Here is a 22840-nt window from a genome sequence, read left to right on the forward strand (position 1 = left end):
CAACCGCGTTTACAGAAATTCTACGCAGTGTACGGAACCAAACTGAACAACTAGTTGTTAATGATGTATATAAACGTGCATCAGAAATGTGTCTTCGTCTGTACGTGAGATATGCAAGAAAATAACAGTGAAAGAGATCTTAACTTAGCACATTTTGATATGGGGCTAGCTGCTCTCATGAGCCCTGTGGTAGCGTCAGTGTTGCCAGATCTTCATGTCAAAAAACAAACAAACAAGGACAAGCACAAAAAAAACACTAAAACACCCAAATGCTTTGTTTTATAACAACAACAAAAAACATTTATTTCATATCCATGACAGACCACTTTATTAACTCCATAATCTTTATGATATAGCCTGACCAAACAACATGCCTAAAAGCACTGGTAAATCTGAGGACATGGCAACACTGCAAGACATCGCTTTCTAAAGCAGCCTCCCGAGTATAAACAAAGCACAGCACGTCTATCTGCGGTAGTTTAGTTAAAATCGATGGACAAAAATAGTCTTTAGCCAAAGAAAATGACATAAACGTCTAATTTTTTATTCATTCCCACAAGACGACAAAATGTTGCTATGGTTACAAATGCGGGAGTGACTGCTGTTCCATACACATAGAACGATAATTTACGGGACTCACTCCCACATTTAAATGCGGTTGTCACTCCTGAAACTTGCAGTGTGTACGTGGCCAATTTAACTGCATTTATTGTTCACTCTTAATACCCTTATGATTTATGCTGTACATCCAAAATAAACTCACCTGTGCTATATAATCTAATGCGGAGAGGACTAACAAGTAAAAAAGAAAAAACTAATTGCAGCTTCCTTTATTTATGCAATCTCTATATTGCACTAGTGCTTTCAGTTTTATGATAGCTCATTCATAGGTAATTAAAAAAACATTTAACAGAGCAAGCTAAGTGGCAAGAAAATGCAGAATGTTTTAACTTAATGAGGTAACAATTTTTTGAAAACATTGTAAACAAAGCAAAAATATGAACATTAATAATAATAAAAATAAGATGCTTGTTCTTGTGCATTTATTCTATTACACGTTTTTAAATTCTCTTTTATTGTGAATTACGATGACGTATTATATAAAACATTACAGGCTAACAAGAAAAAAAAAAGAAATATGGAAGTATTGGTAACAGTTCACAATAAGGACTCATTTGCTAACATTAGTTAACTGTCAAAATAAACTAACAATGAACAATACTTCTACATTATATATCATTCTTAAATGTTCATTTCAACATTTACTAGTGGTGGGAGAAAAAAACGATTCCGCTATCTATCGCAATTCTTTTAAAAACGATTTCAAAATCGATTGGTTTACCTCAGAATTGATTTTTATTTTCTTATTTTATTCTTCCTAAGAGGAGGTGGGGAGAAGTTAGCACTTTGAAATTCCAATAGAGGGTGAAATGTATAGGTGTGTTTGACTTGGAGCAGCAGCACGCAGACTTTTTTTTTTTTAATTGGTGACAGTCTGTATATTAAGTGTATCATTCAACTTTTTCCCATGGCCTAGAGTTAAAAAAAAAAAATCGCAACATAGCAATATCGAATCGCAATACTTGTAGAATTTGAATTCTTTAAAAAAAAATTAATACAAATAATCGCAATACAATCATATCGGCACCCAAGTATCATGACAGTATCGAATCGGGAGGTAGGTGTATCGTCCCTTCCCTAACATTTACTAATACATTTTTAAATCAATTTAAAACGGTTAATAATAGTTAATGCACTGAACTAACATGAACTAACAAAGTGCAATATTTCTACATTATTAATTCAAGGAATAGTTCACCCCAAAAATGAAAAGTGTGTCATTATTTACTCACCCTCATGTTGTTCCAAACCTGTAGAAGTTTCTCTTATGTTGAACACAAAAGAAGATATTTTGAAGAACCGAACAGTTGTTGGAAAGAAACACTATGGAAGTCAATGGGGACCATCAACTGTTTGTTTACAGCATTCTTCAAAATATCTTCTTTTATGTTCAATGTAAACGATAAAATTTTCGTTTTTGGGTAAATCTATTAATATATTGGTTTATGAACAGAGTTATTTTATTAACTGAACGAACATGAATGCACACTTGTTATTTTATTAACAAACATTAACAAACATTAACAAACATCAATTTGTTAAATTTGTAAAATGAGCTGTAAAATTACATTGCTCATTTTTAGTTCTAACGCATTGACTTAACAAATGAGAGAAAATTGTAAAGTGTTACAGAATTATGTGAGTTTAGTACAAAATCTAAATAAAAAAAGTTGCATCTAAAATGCATCGATTTTAGTCAGAAAAGTATAGGATAAAAAGTGCAGAAATACAAGCTATTAATTCTGCCTGTCGAGCTGGTTGATATCATCGTGAAGCTGCTCTCTCAAACGCAGATGACATTTGTACCAGAATGGCCCGTTTTTGGGGGTGAAACTTCCACATATTTACGAGTCCATTAATTTTATCTTCATTTAAATATTGATATGAAGATATCTGCTTTCCTTCATCCCCTTCGACTAGCATGTTTGGGCATGTATGCGTGAGTGAGAAAGCGAGCAAACGCGAGGAGAGGAACTGAGAAAATAAAATGACAAAGCATGACAGGGAGAGAGCAAAAGTGAGACGGCGAGAGAGAGCATGGCAGGAAGGGAGAGAGCTGTGGCATGCTCTCATTTGTGCTAATAGATCTTCTCTCGGAAAACAGCCTGGCTTTGTTGACAGCCAAAAAGCACCATCTGCAATTTATCCATCTCTCTCCATCACCTGCTATTACTCATCAGGCCCACTGCCTTTACTACATCAGTGGCATCTCCATAACAATTGTGCAAGACAAAGCCAGTCCATCATGGAGATATACATAGATACATCCATGTCCCGCACCCTCGTGGATGCAGCTGCCCTTTCCAACTAAGGTACATCTGCAGTGCTGTTGTGTGACAAAAACTGGATTTAATCGAGATCTATAATACTTTATAACTGCAGTGCTATAAACCAAGCTCAACATGGAAACGCACACACACACACAAACGTGTAGGGTCTTAGGCTAGAGTTAAGGTCAAACTTATTTTATTATTCTTTGAAATGCTCTTAAAACCTTGCCCCAGGGAAGTGTTGTGAAAACCTCACTGATGTGAAATTGAGATTGATTGTTCATTGATTTTACTGTAGGCTTCATGTTAAACCCTGCTGAAATCCCTGCTTTCTAGCATTAGGACTTTCCCGTTAGACATTAAACAAGGGCTAAAACTCTCAAAGTCGTTTTGGCCAAAAATACTAAAATTTAATGGAACAATCTTCCATTCTGGAAATGAAAACCAATACAGCCCAAATACCACCATTCACAGAGAAGGCTAGGGTTGTTAAAAAAGCTAGCTAGTTAAATTAATTTATGTTTATTTCCTGCAATATAATTATAATAAAAATATACAAATGCAATAAAAACACATTTGATCATGCATTACTAAATAAATAATCAATGATGAATAATCTCATTTCCTGAGGGGGGAATTCATTCTGACTAGCAAAGTCTTGTCAGTGCCAACACGATCTAAAATTAACAAATTATTCACTGTAGAAATTATGTAAATGAAGCAACTCACAAACCAGCAAATTAATTACATCTGATCATAACTGGAAATGAGGTCTTGAACCAAGCAGAGTAATTTGCCCTGACAAATAACACAGAAAAGTTCTCACTGGGAAAATTTTTTTAAAATACCTAAATGACTTGTCAAAGCATTTTGCAAGATATAAATGCACCCACTGATATTACAGAAAAACCAAATCCTCAAACTTCATAGCCTATAATTTTTCCCCTAAAGATTTGCTCATGTTTAAAAGCACAATTAAGGTAATCTACTCACTTCTGCATTGACCCATCTGATGCAGTTCTTCAAGAGAAACATCAATGACCTGATTAGCCCTTTAAAACATAGATTATAAAACTGGCTTCATTGGTTATTCCACAAAGGCCTTCTGAGTGCCTGCTCAAAGGACATGTCACTCTCACAGGCTTGAAATTGAATTTGACATTGATCTGTTAGTGTTACCAAGTATGTAGATCAGGGCCGTTCAATTATAGTCGGCTGGTGACTGGTTGCTCATTCTGAAACAACATTTTTTGTTACATTGTTGCTCAAGCATAAAGGGTTACTCCACTCCAAAATGAAAATTGTGTCATTAATCACTTACCCCCATGTCGTTCCAAACACACGGATACGTTTTCTACGTTATTTACACTTTGATTTGAACGCACACATCGTATCCATGTGGTGCGGCTGACACAGAACAGCATACGCTGTTTGCATCCAGAGGATACTCTCCAAAATGGCGCTACGGAGACAAATTGTTGAATAAAGTCATTATTTTTGTTTTCTTTGCGTACAAAAAGTATTCTCGTAGCTTCGTAAAATTACGGTTGAACCACTGATGGAAGACGGACTATTTTGATGATATCTTTCATACTTTTCTGGGCATTGACAGTGTTATTTACTTGGCAGTCAATGGGACAGTCACAAGCCTCCTGGTTTTCATCCGAAATATCTTAAATTGTGTTCCGAAGACGAACGAAGCTTTTACGGGTTTGGAACGACATGTGGGAAAGTGATTAATGACAAAATTTTCATTTTGGGTGGGAGTAACCCTTTAAACTTACAGCAGCAATTATTTCCTAACTGAAAATATAGAGGGAACATTAGAAAGCAAATTGGAAACCGTGAAACCAACTGTTGCTGTATATCAAATACGCACTTTCTAGGACATGACCCTTTAAATGGGCAGAATTTTGGCTTGCTGCAAAGGTTGTTTTACCCATTGAGCACCTCACTGTATTTTTCCACCTCAGAAACATCAGAGTTACAGAATATTCTTGCTAGATGCAGAATGTTAGTTCATGCATTCATTACTTTGAGACCTCATTATTGTAATGCACTTCTGGCTGGATGCCTGATTGTCTCCATAAATAAGCTGCAGTTTGTTTATAACACTGCAGCCAGAGTTCTAACCAGGTCCAGAAAATATGATCATATTAGTTCAATATTATCACTGCTGCACTGGTTACCTGTCAATACTTTTATTTTAAAAGCTCTCAGTCAAAATCAATACCATACAGATCTCCTGCTTATGGGGGAAGTCATGGCCTAATGGTTAGAGAGTCGGACTCGTAATCCAAAGGTTGTGGGTTCGAGTCTCCGGCCGGCAGGGATTGTAGGTGGGGGGAGTGAATGTCCAGCGCTCTCTCCACCCTCAATACCACGACTGAGGTGTCCTTGAGCAAGGCACCGAACCCACAACTGCTCCCCGGGCGCTGCAGCATAAAATGGCTGCCCACTGCTCCGGGTGTGTGTTCACGGTGTGTGTGTGTTCACTGCTGTGCGTGTGCACGTTGGATGGGTTAAATGCAGAGCACGAATTCCAAGTATGGGTCACCATACTTGGCTGAATGTCACTTCACTTCACTGCTTTCTTATAGTCTTCATGGCCAGATCTGCCATAAATTCATAACATGTTTTGCATACCATTCCTACAACCTAAAGTATATATTATGTGACATTTTATCAGTCACTATGATCATTGCAATTATTAACTTTTACTAGATTGCATCAGTTGGAACAAACTAAATCAATCTAAAATCAACTAAAATTACGAACACAAACACCAAATACAAACCACCATAATGCACAAATTGAATAATAACAAAAGAATTACAATCAGTTGCATCATATTATAGGTCATAAAATGCCTCATTCTCACAGTAGAAGCAACAGAATACTATTTTTGTTTTCTTGTCTTGTACTGGGAAATATTCAATTTACCTCAAAGGAATGAGGCTAGACAAAAGGAAGCATGAACTTCTTTGGCTGGACATCACATTTAGCTAAACATTGAACAAATATTTGGGATTGTTTCCAGATCAGTGATACGCAAGTCTATGCTTCGAAATTGCCAAGTGAACCGTTCTACTTCAGACCCTGCATTGATCCATTACTTCAGAGCACACTACTGCATCTCTCTGATCAATGCATGTATCATTTGCACACATTGGTTTGTGTGAACTTGTGATTTAATGAACTCTTGAAGAGTCCCACAGCTGAACTTGAAAAGTGAGGGCGAGTATTTGTCACACTAAAGGTTCCCTTGTGAGTGTGTGATGAATGAAGTGGAAGCAGAGCCTCTGTGTTCAGAGTCACAAATGGTTGTGGCTATTTGCAAGGCTCTAATTATGGGCAGAAACATTCTTTTTTTCCAGACCGATCAGAGCTGCTTTTCTGCAAGACTGGAGGAGGAGCTGATGCATCTGTGCTGTTCTGATTCCATCAAGCTCTCTCTCTGTATAATGTGTCCTTTCCTGACCAATTTGTGTCACACAGGATTGTACCTCATTCATTAAGCTAAGTAATAAGGCTCTGTTTAATTATAGCATAGTTGAAGACGTCTAGCTTTTAAAATAATAGTTTAAAGCCAATTGTTATATCATCAACATGCTTAATATCCATCTTAATATCTAAAACCCACCAAACAATCATTAATGAATGATCATCACTAAAAGCCATTGATAACGCAACATTAGATGAAGTACAGCTTCCATCATGCAGACCAAAAGCTCAGTTTCTCCGCCACTTAAACCCACATCTTGGGCTGTAAGCAAGCCAGGCTGGTTTTATATTGGGGGTGATACTATGACCTTTAATTAATATTAAAAGGATAAAACTCTTGGTTCCCTTTGCCTGAAGTTTGCTGATGCCCTTGAAAAAGGAACATTCTTTATAACACATGGCCCTATCACAGAGATAAAAAGTTTTATCATAACTTCTCCATTTTTCATAATAATGGATACTCCCAGAAAAAAACAAAACATGTACTCAGCAGGCCTGGAATATAATGGTGACTATATAAATGTTCCTGTCTATAGCAGCCTAAAATAGATGCAGTTATCAACAGTCACTACAAGGCCACCACAATCATATATTCTATTCTTTAGCATTAGTCTGATATTAACAACACCGTTTCGATGGCTATTATAAATAAAATAAAAAATACTATGTTATATTAGAAATATTTAGCATTTTGATATTTTTAATGTTTAATATTAATATGAAATACATTATATATTAGATTATGTATTAATTGTTTATACTATTGCAATAGATTTTGATATGAATATATAATGCCTGCATTCTATATAGTCTATATACAGAGTAGAGAGGGAAAAATTATGAAAAAGTCAAAATGAGGGGGAAAAACTGAAAAACTAGGGGGAAATAATAAAAGGTGGAAAAAACACTGTGGGGAAAAATAGGAAATAGGAAAAAAAGATGGAGGGATAGTAATAACATCAGCACGTGATACTGCGTCTTTTCTCCAGCGAAGGTGACACTGATAAGCAAAGCCCCAGGCAGCAGCTTCAATAATTCTCAAAATGTTGCACACAAACATTCTAGAGATGTTGTTCTTGATGGTCAGGCTGCATTAGTGACTTGATTCTGACAGAAAAATGTGCCTACCCTGAATCCTAATTGATTTCATCTCCTGAACAGTCAAAAAAGTGTCTATTTTTTATTAACAATTAAGGCATGCAATCGCTATATTGGACAAAAGGCAATGTTTTAGTGTTTAAATGTTTAGTGTTTTTTGTGATTCTCCACGAGCATTACAACCTCATGCATCAGGTGTGTACGTGACTTGAGTCTCATCACTACTGCAAACCTGCAAACATACACGTCTGCATTAAAAACAACCGTATCGTGACAAGGATGCGCATTTAAAGCAATGCTGTTCAATCAAAGAGTGCTGTATGACCATGATTTTGACATTGCACGGTGAAATGTCAATGCCCCCGCCGTCTCTTTTACAGAAGTTATTCCTCCCGCTCTACACTGACATTTAGTGCAGACGTCTGTCATCTGTCCCCCTGAAATGGTACAGAGCCACTCTAGCACCTGTGAACTATTTCAGTGCAAAGCATGGTTCATCCCAATGTCATGCCTGTCCGGCATTAGAAACAATAATCAAATCTTCTTTTTAACAAATCAGCCTCGTTTAAAAAGGTTAGGTAAGACCAGAGTCAACAGACATTATCTTCCAGTTTTGTCTGAATCGATTAAAACATCCTATTGCCAAAAATGATTGTGTGATAGGGCACAGCAGAGACATGTAACCTTCATTATGAGTATATTCGCTCTTCTTCTGGCACTCAGAACTGAATTGAATGAGACCGCATGTGAGACGAAATTCGATAACTCAGGACGACACGGTTTCATTATTCTTAATCACCCCTGTTCCGTCTTGTTCATTTAATTTTCATTTCGGCTTGGGGTTTGCAGTCATTGGTCCGAATAGTGGGAAAGGTTTTTTTTTTTTTTTTTTCCCTCAATAAGACGAATCATAAAACATGAGGGCGGACGAGGGCGATGCCCATAGCCAAACCTGTTTGTGTTGCTCACTGGAGAGCAGAGATAAGACTGTTTAATTACACTTTTTGTAATCTTCCCTTCCACTGTCTAATTTCTAGCTATGAGAAACCAGGCTGTTGATATGGCATTCTCCAAAAAGGCAAGATAAATATTTCATCCACAAAGACAACAGATGCCTTGTTTTCAAAAGATTGATCTGTTGCATCATGCAGCACAGCAATAATCTGAGGCAGAGAGCTATGACTGCTGCAACCTCAAATGAAACATGAAAAGTTAAGGGATATTTCTGGAATTTCACACACTGATAGAAACTATAATCACCTACACAGTGGCATAAGTGACTATGTAATGCTCCACTGCGGTAAATGCAAAACACCATCATCAAGCCCTCTGGCATCAGACGACAGTCCTCTAATGCACCTGGCTCAGCATAATCACTTAACATCAGGGGTAAACACATACACACACCGACTATACCATCACTGTGATGAATCAAATCAGAGACATGGAACATATTTCTTCCTCCACTAAACATAAGCTAGGATACATTTTTCAGATCTGTCATACAGAGTCTTGATTTGAAATTGGCATACCCCTATCTCATGCTATGTGGTTTCACAAGGCCAATTCGTCTTTGAGGACAATGGCCAAACCATCCTCTGCTGGAAAGCTTTGAGCATCCCTAAGTCTGTATATGAAGTCAGATCAGATGTTTAGTCAAAAAGTACACCACTAAGGGGCAAGACTGGTCAAAAGTACAGACCAGCAACAAAAATGCTCGAGATTTTCCTGCATAGAAAATATTAAGCTATGCAATTATTTACATTCATTAAAAACAATCATCTGGCCCATTCCTTATATGTTTGATATCCTTGCTTTAGTCTCTTTATGCTTCGTATAATTATCAATCAAATCCACTAATACACTATTTTGCCAAAAGTATTGGGTCACCCCCTTCTAATAAACATGTTTGACTACTTTAGTAATTTCTATGAGTACAAATCTTAATGTTTAAGCATATAATGATATTCTAGGGAATTGTGTGCTTCTAATTTTATAGTAACAGTTTGTACAGGACCCTTTTCTATTCTAACATGACAGTGCCTCTGTGTATAAGCCACGGTTCAAAAAGACATGATTGAGTCAGTGTGGAAGAACTTGACTGGTCTGCAGAAAGCCAAGTCCTGATCCCAGCTGAACACCTCAGGTGTGAGTTTATATTCAGAACTTGAGCCAAAAACTCATCACCAAACACCAAAGACTTGTACATACACTATAAGGACAAAAGTGTTGGGACACCCCCTTCTTTAGAACAGAAAAAGGCACTAACGAAACTGTGGCAACAAAGATGGAAACATAATTCATGTATTTAAAAATTTCCATCTCTGTTGCAATAGTTTTGGACGTGTCTAAAATGACAGTACCCTTATGTACAAGACTTTGGTGTTTGTTGATGAGTTTTTGGCTCAAGGTCTAATAATATATAATATAAAATATAATATTACACACACATTTACATATAATATAAAAAAAATTCAATTTCAAATGCATGCTATTTTGAACTTTCAATTCAAAGAATGCAAAAACATTTTTCAACATTCATAATAATAAACATTGTTTCTTAAGCACCAAATCAGTATATTATAACAATTTCTGAAGGACCACGTGACTCTGAAGACTGGATTACTGGCTGCTGAAAATACAAGAATAAGTTGCATTTTAAAATATATGTGGAGAAAAAAAAACATGAAAATTATTTCAAACTGTTATCATTTCACAATATTAAATGCAGCCTTGGTGAGCAAAAGTGACTACTTTGAAAAACAAAAAATACTATAAAAGTATTTTCCCTCTCTGTGTGTGTGTGTGTGTGTGTGAGAGAAAGAGTGAGGGAGAGAGGAAAGAGATATTACAGTGTAATCGCTTAAATACAATAAATTTAGTTTGAGAGATCAAATAAAATCGCATGATGCATGAGGTTAAGCACTAATTGGATGGTTTTAACCAGATTTGCAAGCACTGCGCTTCAACACAAGAGACTTTGGAGCTAAAGCTAAAAGCGAAATAAGGCAAATGCAACTGTGCAAATATCCAGGCAGATGACAATGAGACGTTCTCTAAAATTTTCTGGGAAACGACGCACTGAAGGAAATCAAAGGCAAGCACTCTGTTTTGTGTTGAGCACTGCTGCTTTTTAGATATTCCCTTGTTTGATCTCTCAGCCAAAATCAGTGTAGTAGAGAACATTTGCATAATGGAAGTTATAAACATGTCCTTTGCTTTGAAATCATGTCTTTCAATAAGTCAGTCAGGACAAAAGGCGTTCAAAGCAGAGGTTGCAGGGCAGGACAGCTTCTGCGTTTATGATCATGGAAACTGAAAGTTACACTTCAAAATGCCAATAAATGACCACTATTTGCATGCCTCTGAATGCAAAGGAAAAGCTTTGAAAAATCCCTCTTAGTTTCATTTCTGCCTCCACCTCGTGCTGCCAAGGCAAAAATCAAAAACGTGACCTTGTCAAATGATTGGTGCCAAAATGAGGTGCACGTCATTCAGGCTCTTTCTTGATCAAGACAAAAAGGAAGGAGAAAATACATTTTCAGAAGCAATTATTTTTCTGGAGTGCCTCAAACTTTTCAATCATTTTAAATTAAAAGATAAAAGCTTTTTTGAGAGTACTTGAGGGCAGAAACAAACAGATAATCTGAACCTGTGGAGTGCAGCTCTGCAGTGAGCCGAATGCTAATGGTGGGAGCCCATCTGCCCCCATCACGCATTATTGGACTTAATTCTTTAGATGAATATAGCTTTGGATCGCTGCAATCATAACTCTTGTTTATTCCCATACATCAATTAGGACAGAAGCCAAAAAAAAAAAATCAACCTCCCTGATTATCAATGCCAATTCTGTCCACTAAAATGGAATAAACGCATTATGGACACTACGACATTGCCTAATCATTCTCGTGGATATCTTGTAGTAACTTTTAGGTGCTACTTGGTAGCAAATGAACTCAACCCTGAAACCGCTTTGAATGCCTGTAATTCTGCTACGATGAAATGAAGAAAGGCAGGAGAAATAGTGTATGGCATCTCGTTCCTCGATGTGCAGACATCTGCTGCACTTATCGTTCAGTCTGCTCTAAACTGCATTAGATAACTCTTGTCAGAGCTAATTGGCTCATAAGGGTCCCTAATTAGGGAGATGGGCATGTTTGTAAGCATTGGACTCTGCAGAGCCGTTTCATGTGGCTGTCAAAGCTTTATATGTACTTCTCAGAGTATCTAATCAAATTCCATGTGAAGGAAAATCCAAAAACAGAAAAAGGAGAACAGAAAGCACACATTGTCCTTATCAGAGTTACTGTATGTTCTTGCAATAAGCAGCGCTTTATGTTTCTTTTCTCTTTTGTGACATATACCTCTCGTCGCCTGGAGGCCCAACAGGTCTGTTTGATCTTCCACACCACTGCAGCTACCAGCAACAGCGACAGAAAACAGCTGTGGGGTGAAGAAAAGAAGGGATGGAAAGATTAAACACGATGTAGAAATTTCAGATGTATATCAATAAAGCACTAGGGATGGGCAGTAAGCAAATATAGAAATTTGTCAGCTGGTAAAGAATTTGCTATGCAATTTATGATGTAATAGATATCTGTGAAACTATCAGGGGTTTATCCAACTACAATTTAATGCTGGAGAAAACGGTTAGCTTTACTGTTTTGAGCCTTATAATTAATATTTAACATGCTTTGATGTTAATTTATGTAATATTTATTATTTATTTATTATGAACAAACTTCTAGTTTGCATCCAGGTTCAAACAAAACATTTAAATTAAGTTATTAATTTGTAAAAAAAACTAATAGAATAATCTAAAACATGCATCACCACATTGCTATTTAAAATACAAAAATATATTTCATCAATATTCCAGTAAAAAATATCTATATCATTCATACGTTCTCATTAAATTACAGTGACATAACATTTAGGTCATATTGCCCATTCCTACTAATCACTAACATACAATTGAAATCATTAAAAAAACTTCATGCTTCTTTAATTGAACATTTGCCTCTCATCTCATGTGTCTTCATTTGTAAGTGTTAAAAAGAAGCTTTGCACTATGAGCAAGAATGGCCCAGTTACAGATTTATGTTTATACCATTCAACAAATAAATTAAGTATTTATTAAATTATTTATTTAGCAAGCGTATCAAGATTAATCCTACAAAAGGAATTGCCATGGCTCATTTGGGGTTGTGCCCGCTGGGAAACAAAGCATTTCAATTTGATAGCAAGCATGTTGGGATTTATTCATTAAGGTGCAATGATACCCATATGATTAAAGTAGTTTATCCTGACAAATTACTTTCGGTTTGGATGCATTTCGGTTTTATAATATTCCATATTTTTAGTTAATAGCCACCACTAATGGATCTCTTGACAAATGACTGTTTTGACTAACAGTAGAAAACTTGGTTTCAAACCATTGCTTTGTTGCATCTTGTTAAAGATTTTCCAGTGCATCTAGACTCAATAAAAAGATAATCCCCCTTCAAAGAATTAAAGTAAATGGACAAAAGATAAATGTCAACACATTTCTGAAACTCGCAGAAGGCCTTCCAGTGGTCAAGCTGAGAAATCTGATCTTTTCAAGTCAAGTGTTACGGTCCGGCGATGTGCTTCAAAAGGCAAATCTTAAAACTGCGCCAACAGCGAAGTCATGAATTGTAAAGAAATTGGTTTTGCTGACTGTATTTACGGAGATATGCGAGCATTTGTAAACATTTGCGTATGAAAATTCACGGTTCGCACAGATGAAAAAAAAAAAGACGTGGAGAAAAAAAAAAAAAAAAAATGATGAAATCCTTTTAATGCTTTCAAATGCACACCATCTTGGTTTCGTTTGAAGATAATGGCAAATTGGAGACGAATGGGGAAAAGAGAAACTTGAATGGCTCGATTAAGTAGCAGTGCGGAAGAAATCCCCCTTCAGATCGAAGCCTTTCATCCAGTGCATTGCAGGCAGTAAACAGGACTTAATCCCTCCTCGGTTCCACCTGGAATCCGAATTAATACTAAAAATAAAGCAATTAAAGGTTCTCGCCCCTCGTGTGGTGGTACATGCGGTGGCTCGAGTAAACGTGAGAAAATGAAGGCAGCATCCGGGAAACATTCAAAGCAGAAGACAGTATGAAAGGTGTGGAATGAGTTGTGGGAGAAGGAACTGAAAAACCAACTGATAAACAATGATAAAAAGGTGTATCCTAAATTAGACTCGTTTGCACTGATCCAGCAAATAATCCACTCCACTGCCTTTTTTTTTTCACCATTTGCAGGAGCAGAAGAGATCCACAGCAACTTTGGACTAAAGTGTTATTTAGATAATTAGCAGCAATTAGGTATATAAGCAACCTCGTATTGACCCATTTCAGGAGTCACTTCAGATGTTTTAGAGCAAAATGCAGGTGTTATTCCAAAGATCTGTATTTCTTCTTCTAGTGCAGTCCATATGTTCTGCAACTTTAACATTAGTCTTTAAATAACAGAATACAAAAATAAAGTCAGATATTGCAATGGACAGCTAACAGGAAAGGAACTAGGAGATACAAACAATGCAGTGAAGGTGACGCATTCCCCTTAGGCCAGATGAGGTTCTTCAGTCTCATAAAGGACCACTGACATCAACAAGACAAAAATGTCACTGTCATCCCCCTGATGATTTCATATTCTGCCAATTGTGCAACCATTTATAGCCGTCCTGGCATCCCTGACTGTCTCATTGCAGTGAGAGTAGGATACAAAAAGACGATCGTATGGCACGACACCCGTCTTAGAATCAATGTTTAGTCAAACTCAGTCAAATCACTCCACGTTACAGTTTGCTGACTCACTGAGCTCCATGTAAATGAGCAAATGTCTGGGAACTGAAATCATTTGAAGGTCATTTTTGGTGATTTCGCAGACGCAGACATAAAGAGGCATGTCCCCGTCTCATCTGAATGAAGCAATCTACGTGCAGAATGGATAAAAAGAGACAGTTACAGCAAACCTGGGAGGGGAGGTACTCGTCGAAACCTGAAGACTGAACAGCAAGCGCTAGATATTAAATAAAAGCAAATGGATTGCAGGAATTTAACCAAATGCATCATCTTGCATTTAACAAAGAGACTGTTAAAAGCCATTCACAAGGTGGAAATGCATTTTCGCTATTGCTCATGGTAACCACTCTAATTTCAGGTTGCACATTACAGAGAGGGTTATTTTTTAGATTATAATAACTGGAAAGATTATATTATAAGGAAAGTCATAACAGGTTTGTATGTTAGGCAGCATCTGTGGCAGTTTTGGTCCATTTCCACATTTAATTTTTTTGTATTTCGGAGATGTGGTTCATAATTCAGGGGCAGATGTGAGGAGAGATATACCCTGTCAGCGACCATCTCTCTAGCTGTACTGGTAATGGAACAAAATCTGCCTGAGGCTAGTCTTGATTCCAGCTGTCATGAGTTTGGCTATCTGACTCAGTGGGGAAAAAAGCACAAATCACATTGATGAAATCAGGAAAATGCTCATTGGAGGAAAACACTTGACTGACAGCACAAATCCTGCCTACTGCTACCTCCCATACATTCTTAAAAATAAAAGTGCTTCACGATGCCATAGAAGAACCTTTTTGTCTAAATAGGGCCTTTTGCACCGCGGGAACCTTTTCATAGCATCTGAACTAATTGTGGAACTACCCATTTTTTTGGCATGTTCTAGGAACTAGGAAAGGTTTTAATTCTAGGAACTCTGAAGCAGGGTCTAAAACTGGTCTATAGGAACTATCAGTGACATAAGTGTACGCTGATTGGCCAAACGCACGCAAAACACTGGCTAGCCAGCATTTTTAAAAAGCCATGTAAACATATTTACTCCACGAACATGGAAAGCAGTTGTCTGCAGTGTTGTATTGTTTTCTCGGCTTCCCTGATGGCTAGTTCCTAGAACTACTTGGTGTGAAAGCCCCTATAGATTCCATAAAGAACCTTTAACATCGAAGAACCTTTCTGTTTCATAAAAGGTTCTTTGTGGCGAAAGAAGGTTCTTCAAAAAGGTAAGAAAGCGATGGTTTTTTTTAAAGAACCTTAGACTGAATGGTTCTTTGTGGAACCAAAAATGGTTCTTCTATGGCATCACTGTGAAAAACCTTTTAAGCACCTTTACTATATTTAAGAGTGTACAACGATGCCTAAATATTTGTTTTTTTTTTGAAAGAGTGACACTTTCTGAGGGAAAGATACAGTACATATACAGTACACTACCGTTCACTAAGTTTGGGATTGGTAATTTACCTAGGGTGCATTTATTTGATCATAAAATACAGTAAAAACAGCAATGTTTTGAAATATTATTACAATTTAAAATAACTACTTTCTATTTTAATATATTTTAAAATGTCATGTATTCCTGAGTTGACAAAGCTGAATTTTCAGCAGCCATTACTCCAGTCTTCAGTGTAGCATGATCCTTCAGAAATCATTCTAATATTCTGACTATAACTGGGATATTCTAATATAACTGACTTCAAACTATTAAATGGTAGTGTACGTGGGGGTGAACACTATTATGGATAAACGGAACATTTAAAAAAAAAAAAAAAAAAGAAAAAAAAAAGGGAAATCATTGTTTGACACTTTATCCTATTTGACAGCTGCCAAGTACACAACCACTGAAGCATTTGATATCAACTGTATGCTTCTTCTCACCTATTGCTTCGAGATGTCAATGGAAGGTGCCCTGAAGCTGGGGCAATTTCCTGTATGATGCATGAGCATGATACACACAAAAGCATGTGAACTTCCCAGATGACAGAATGGTTTTCAACGCCTGACAGTTTCTCATTCACCTCAAAAGACTGTGTTCTTTCTTCACTTATATTTGAATAAATGTTGGTGAACATACGCTTTTGAAGGTGCTTCTGAAGGGACGTTCGAATTTAGCAGACTGCTAGAAGGAAATGCCATGCTTCTATTACAAACATTTTCTGTAAAGTAACAGATTAATGGAAGCATGCTTGTGCTGAAAGTGTTGATGACTACACACTAAGGCAAGCTTGAAGTTAACTAGTTAAACTGATTGCCCAGGCAGTCAGAAACAAGCCAGCTGTATAACATGACTGTTTGGAGCACAAGTTGACCCCGTGTCGGAGTGCATCAGCGTTTGACACCAGCTTCCAGAGGGGGTGTCTAATTCAGGACACTGATCTGAATCCAGGACAAGCACCAGAGGGTGCGGCAGCACCAAGAGATTGACCATTCGGAAACAGAAAGATGCCCTCTACAACCAAATCTAATAAGACATAATGAGAACAGGTGTGCATTTAATGACAAATCAAGAAATTGCACAGAAATTAACAAATCAGGATGACAGATCTACCTTGAGGCAATGACACCTTGTACAGATGAGGGGGCAGAGCAGTTTTGCATGAAGCATTGCGTGGTAGCAAGTTGTTTACACCACCAACAGTTCATTTTCAGTTGTGTTTTGTCTCATCTTGTGCAGCCAAAACCAAAAATGCTGTCATTGCTTACTCACCCTCAATTTGTTACATTTCAATATGAATTTATTTCTGCTGTACTGCTTAAAATGATAAATTCTGAAGAAAATTCTAGTTGTATTTTTTTTTCAAGAAAAGTGCTAGTTGTATGCGATTACAATTAAAAGGTGCTGAAACGTGTTTTCAAGTTTCAAAAAAGACACAAAAGCAACATTAATGTGGTTCATAGGACTTGTGCATTATATTCTGAAGTCACATGATAGCTTTATATGAGAATCAGACCTATATTTATTCTTCCTCTCCATGAGTCAATACAACATTTAAACCAGTTTTGTGAACCAAATCAAAAAATATATTGAAATTATTTGACTCTCAACAAGTATTTGTTCCCAAATTGGACATTGTTACCTAATGTAGTGCCAAAAAGAGCTAGGCTGGATGTCAAGATTTTCAGTAAACTTTAATTTCCCTCTACTTGGGTATTACATTTCTTTAAAAGACATGGAATATACAGTAAAGATAAGCAGACACATTTACCATCGCTCTGAGAAAATTGGCAAGCGAAATCCAGTTATTTCAGTAGGAATCCTCAAAATGGGTAGTTTTGGATGAGGGCGAAGTTGGTGAGGCAAATTTACCATGTTTATAAACAGAAATTTAACGAACTGCTACATTTTCTCACGACATTTAGCCATTTTGACTACAATTCTATCAAAGGGTATTGCATCAGATCATTTAGGACTTTGGTTGAATACGGTAGTTTAAGCAAGAAGGTAAACCTGAAGGACACTGAAAGCAATTAGGTCGTAAGCAATTAGCAATTAGGTCTCATTGCCATAAGTCAAACATATTAAGGTTCTACAATATATAAATATATTGTGGAAACTTAATTTCCTGTAGAGCTGCTTTGCAACGATTTGTATCGTAAAAAGCGCTATACAAATAAACTTGAATTGAATTGAATTTCCTCTTGGCCTAAAGAGCTCTCTCAGCACTGACTCATTAATCCAAAGGGAAAAGGCATGAGACACATCATTTGCTGAGGAATCCAACCCAGGCAGGCTGTCGCTAAATAATTATACACTGGCTTAACAGCTGAAAGATGCTGTCACGATCAACTTGTTACATCACACCTTTGAAATGGCAAGCACTCACCTGAAAAATGTCACAAAGAACTGCACCAGGTCCATAATGCTGTTGTGCTGAGAGAAGGCGATCTGTGAGGGGACAAAAGCAAAAGTGAGATAAATGATGGGGTGACAGGTTACCAAAGAACAGCTCTTTACATGAAAAGATGATGAAGACCTTCGCTTGCGGCTAGGGTCCTTTGCAAGAGATAATGTCATAACAGATTTTTTTTGCTTAAGGGGCCATCATGTACGTAAATTTTTCTTCCTCATCCCCTCTAATTGTTAAATGGAGGCAATAATGGCTGTTCATGGTTACCTGAGCTGACATCCCTCAGGCATTACACATGCCAAAAGTCTGCCTTCTGGGATTGTGGTTTACATTAGACTTAAATGCACAGGTGTAGCTCAACCTGGCTAGGAATGGACATAATGACACTATTGGATAAAAGTTTGTAATTGCACATTCAATTTGGCTCCATTTTCGCACACAGGGATTAAAAGGTTATTTCACCCAAAAACTGTCATCATTTATTGACTTATTCATACAAGTTTGGAACAATATGAGGTGAGTAAATGATGACAGAAGTTTCATTTTTGGAGTAAACTACTGTCAGTTTCTAGGCAGCTTTAAGATGTCACTTGAAGTATGTCGGGACCTTAAGAACATGTGATCCACTTTATATTAAGCGTCTTTAACTATGTACTAACATTTAAATGAATAATTTGATACAGTGTACGTTTTTGCACTTAGTTATATCTATAATTACACTGTTGACCCTAACCCTAATCCGACCCTTAAACCTAACCATTTCACAAAACCTGTCCCTAACCTTAATCATAATCTAGCTCAATAGCAGCAAACATGTTTTGCAATACAACATTAACAAAGAGTACACCGTACCTAAAAATTATTTTTTGGATGTACGTACAGAAGTGGGAGCAGAATATGTTCTGTGCTGCTTTCGCCTCTCCTGAGATATTATTCTGGCCACTCAAATGGGTTCAGACAATGATGTTTTATTCTGAGATTTCATATCGATATGCTCTATGACTCAGACGACAAGCTACCTTTTTGACCAAGCTTCAGAAGACACTTTATTTGAATGAGACATCATGGGTTTGGCAGTGAATACTGCAGGGCCATTAACTAAGAATCAACACACTTTTGAAAAGTTGTTCAAGTGTTCATGCTGTCAAGAAAGTGTGTTCCCCAGCATCCCGTAAGGCAAGGAAAATAACTACTTGGATAAATACCCAGCAAAAATAAATGGATTAATGCCCTAAAATGTACGAATTTGTAAGTCACCCTGACTCACCAGATGAATAATGCAACAATGGCAGAGGGGGCAGGTCCTTTGGAAAGCCCATTCATTTCATTAAGCCGTTGTCACAGAAACATGGCTAGGGCTAAAGACAGAGCTGAAGAACGCTTTAACAGTCCATTAAGACTGAACCATTTTTGTCCCCAAAGACAAGCAAGCAAGATGCTGGGATTGAAAAGAGCAGTTGTGCAGTCCCACATGTGCCCGGGTAAGTCAATGCTCCCAGTGAGACTGTACCTTGTTGTGCCATAAATAATGCTTTGGAAGCACCACATGGACAAGGCGTTAACTCCTTGACCTTAACTAAATAAGGTCATTCAGACATTGTAAATCATATGAGAACACATAGTATACATAAAATATTTCTTGGCACTGCATATCTAGTATTTGCATTAACAAAAATTCTGTATTTTTTTTACATCTATGAGTAAAATGGCACTTGGCAAACAGGTTTGTTTGTATAATAACAAAAACAGTTCTAGTCTCCTACAGCTAGAACACTAGAAGAAATTCTGTCCTTGTTGGTCTACAACCATTATCTTCATGACCCTCCAGCACATTCATTATGCTGAAACTCAAGCCATTTCCAACTTTTAGTCATCTTCATATCAACCGATTCCAAATTCAAGTTATAGTTATAGTTATAGTTATAGATAGATATATATATATATATATATATATATATAACATCAGAGCAACATAAACTGTGGCCCAACACATTGCACGGTGGTGTGTATGCAGATGTAGACTACCTAAGTTCAAATTTCTTAGCATTTGCATCTAGTAACAAAGTTCATTTAAATTTACACATCAGCACTACAAATACATTCAAATAAATTAATTTTGGTTCAAAAGGCTTAATTTACGGTGAATTTAACTACGTTCACTGAACACTTTTGTTAATGGATAGTAGCGTTAAAGAGAAAAAAATAAATAAAGCTTGCACATACATGCCTGAAATGGATCTTGTTCATACTGGCTGACCTCACACCGACCCATGAGACAGCAGTAATGTTTTGTCATATTGGGTTCCCTGCCCAATGAGAGCACTTCAATTCTCCATATCTAATATCTGATGCTTTCAGAGAGGTCGGGGTCCTCATATGTGCACAGTTTCACAGTCCCAATTTCCTCAGTAAGCTAATAAATGCTGATCACACGTTCTGATCATAAACATCAGAGCAGAGTGAGCTCACCGTGTCATGGGGGTCCGTTTGATTTAATGATGCATCGCCATGGTAAATAAGTGACTCTGCTTTTGGGAAATCTAATAGAAAACTATTACTGCTTGAACACAGCTCAACTGAGATGAAGGTCTGCGAGACCAACGTAAATAAATGAACCTTATCAGGGAACTCATCTCATATGTGATAGAGGAACAGAGGAATGAATGCAGATCAATATTAGGTGTATTCTCGCTGTTGGAGATAGTCGCAACAACAAATGACGTGCACTATCTGAGTCTCGGTGCACAGCTGGCGAATGGTAATGAACGACAGAAAGGTTGAGAGGATTTGTGGTGGTTATCTTTATAAACCATATGGATATCGACCAGATGAAATCTTCCTTTATTGTGGTGCATTTTTTAATAAATAGCTTCACTAGGCACAGAAAACCTGTTCAACATCGAACCCTCTAAAGGGCTGCTATAAGTGTTTATCATATTTTGTGTAATATATTTTATTACCAATATAGAAGGTTATTATTTTTTCCTTCAGAGACTGGTCATTTAGGGAAAGACATCATGGGACAGGGGGAGCAGACATTACCCAGTGTGCACCAACTGTCAGTGACATAAGCATACAGACTAATATACCTGCGCTTTCAATCTATCTGCAAATTACTAAATATTTTCTTTTTATTTAATGTACAAGTAACATTCAGAACAAAATCATTCATGGTTTGTCTAGCATAATAAAAACTATAATGTGTCACCACCAGCACAGTTAGCTAAACTACCTTTGCTAAAGATTTTTATATCTATATAAAGTCATACACAATGACTTGCCATGCTTTACGGACATAAAGACTGATTCTAATTATTTTGTATGTAAATATTAATTTTTTGAAAAGTTGGTTGGACAGGATCCGAATTACTATTCAGTCAGAATAGTTTTTCATCTCTGTTTACACTACACAACCGAAAATGCACGTCACGTGACTATTCGTGCAGGTACAACCATAGATATGTATAAGTAGATCCCCTATTATTTAGATGGCGGTCGCGTCTGCGTGCTTGGAGCAGTCGAATGGGGAAACTACCCATACACATCTATGGGTACAATAATGAGCATGATGTTATTGTTTACACGGTCGTCAAGGATACGCAGTGCGAATGTGGGCAGCCACGCCATCGTTTTCAAAAGTCTCCGTTTTGGTCCGTTTACACTGAAACGCAACCCCGGGGTTTTAAAACTAAAACGGGGTCTGCAGCGTTTTCAAAAGTCTCCGATTTCAACCTCGAAAATGCCGGAGTAGTGTAAACGATAGGCGTAACCATAGCAAAAGTTATGCGTTTTAAAACGAAAACGCACTAGTGTAAACTGGGCCTATTGAGAGCTCAATGAAAGGGAATGGCTAGGTTACATATGAAGAGTTTATTTGCAAATACAGATAACATGAAAAAAAAAAAAATCATGTTTTATTATGATGTTATGTTTTTGTTTTATTGTGCTGGTTAGCTGTTTAAGCTATTTTTTAACCTAGTCAAAATAACCCAACTACAGTTTGATTGAGATTAATTGGAATGCACAATGAAAAAACATGTTTTTGCATCTTTTTTTGCAAATGAACTCTTCATGTTCTGTGATGGTGTCCAAGTCTAACAAGCCTAAGTGATGACATTTCACACTGGAGTATTATGTTGTTAAAACCAGAGTCACAGCTGAGGTGCGAGTTCATAGTGCCAGATCACATCGATGTCTGATCACAGAGCTGAGGATGTTCCACAGTCTTGATTAGAGCCAGCCATACAACCATATAATGCAGTGCTGATGCCATCGAGCCTTGGATGGCACGCTCCGAGCAGTGTTCAGAGGACAGAGAAACGGAGGGGACTGTCAGGGTGGATAAGACTCTGTTGCAGCACATTTTCTAAAACTTCTAGCACACACATAAACCTCAAGTCTCAATGGTCTTAACCCGCTACAGTGATTCTGGTCATTCATGCCACACTACGGTTCAAAAGTTTGGAGATAAGAGTTTATGCTTTTGAAAAAAGTCTCTTATGCTCATCAAGTTTGAATTTATTTGACCAAATAATTTAGCAATATTGTGAAATATTATTACAAATTAAAAACTGTTTTATATTTGAATTTGTGCCGTCAAACGATTAATCGCATACAAAATAAGTTGTGTACATAATGTGTACTGTGTATATTTATTATGTATATATAAATACACACA

At 37.0% G+C, this 22840-nt stretch overlaps 1 protein-coding gene across 1 annotated transcript in view; it reads right to left on the bottom strand.

Annotated features, from left to right (window-relative positions):
- Positions 1 to 22840, bottom strand: part of LOC306852580 (attractin-like protein 1) — an 89518-nt gene that overhangs the window by 22103 nt on the left and 44575 nt on the right. The window contains exons 25-26 of the mRNA XM_079389527.1: positions 18139 to 18200; positions 11858 to 11936 (exon numbers count right to left, since the gene is read on the bottom strand). Coding sequence (XP_079245653.1) covers positions 11858 to 11936; positions 18139 to 18200 — 141 coding nt within the window. The remainder of the gene's footprint in view (positions 1 to 11857; positions 11937 to 18138; positions 18201 to 22840) is intronic.

Source organism: Barbus barbus, assembly GCF_936440315.1.
Source record: "Barbus barbus genome assembly, chromosome: 32".
Lineage (NCBI taxonomy): Eukaryota > Metazoa > Chordata > Actinopteri > Cypriniformes > Cyprinidae > Barbus > Barbus barbus.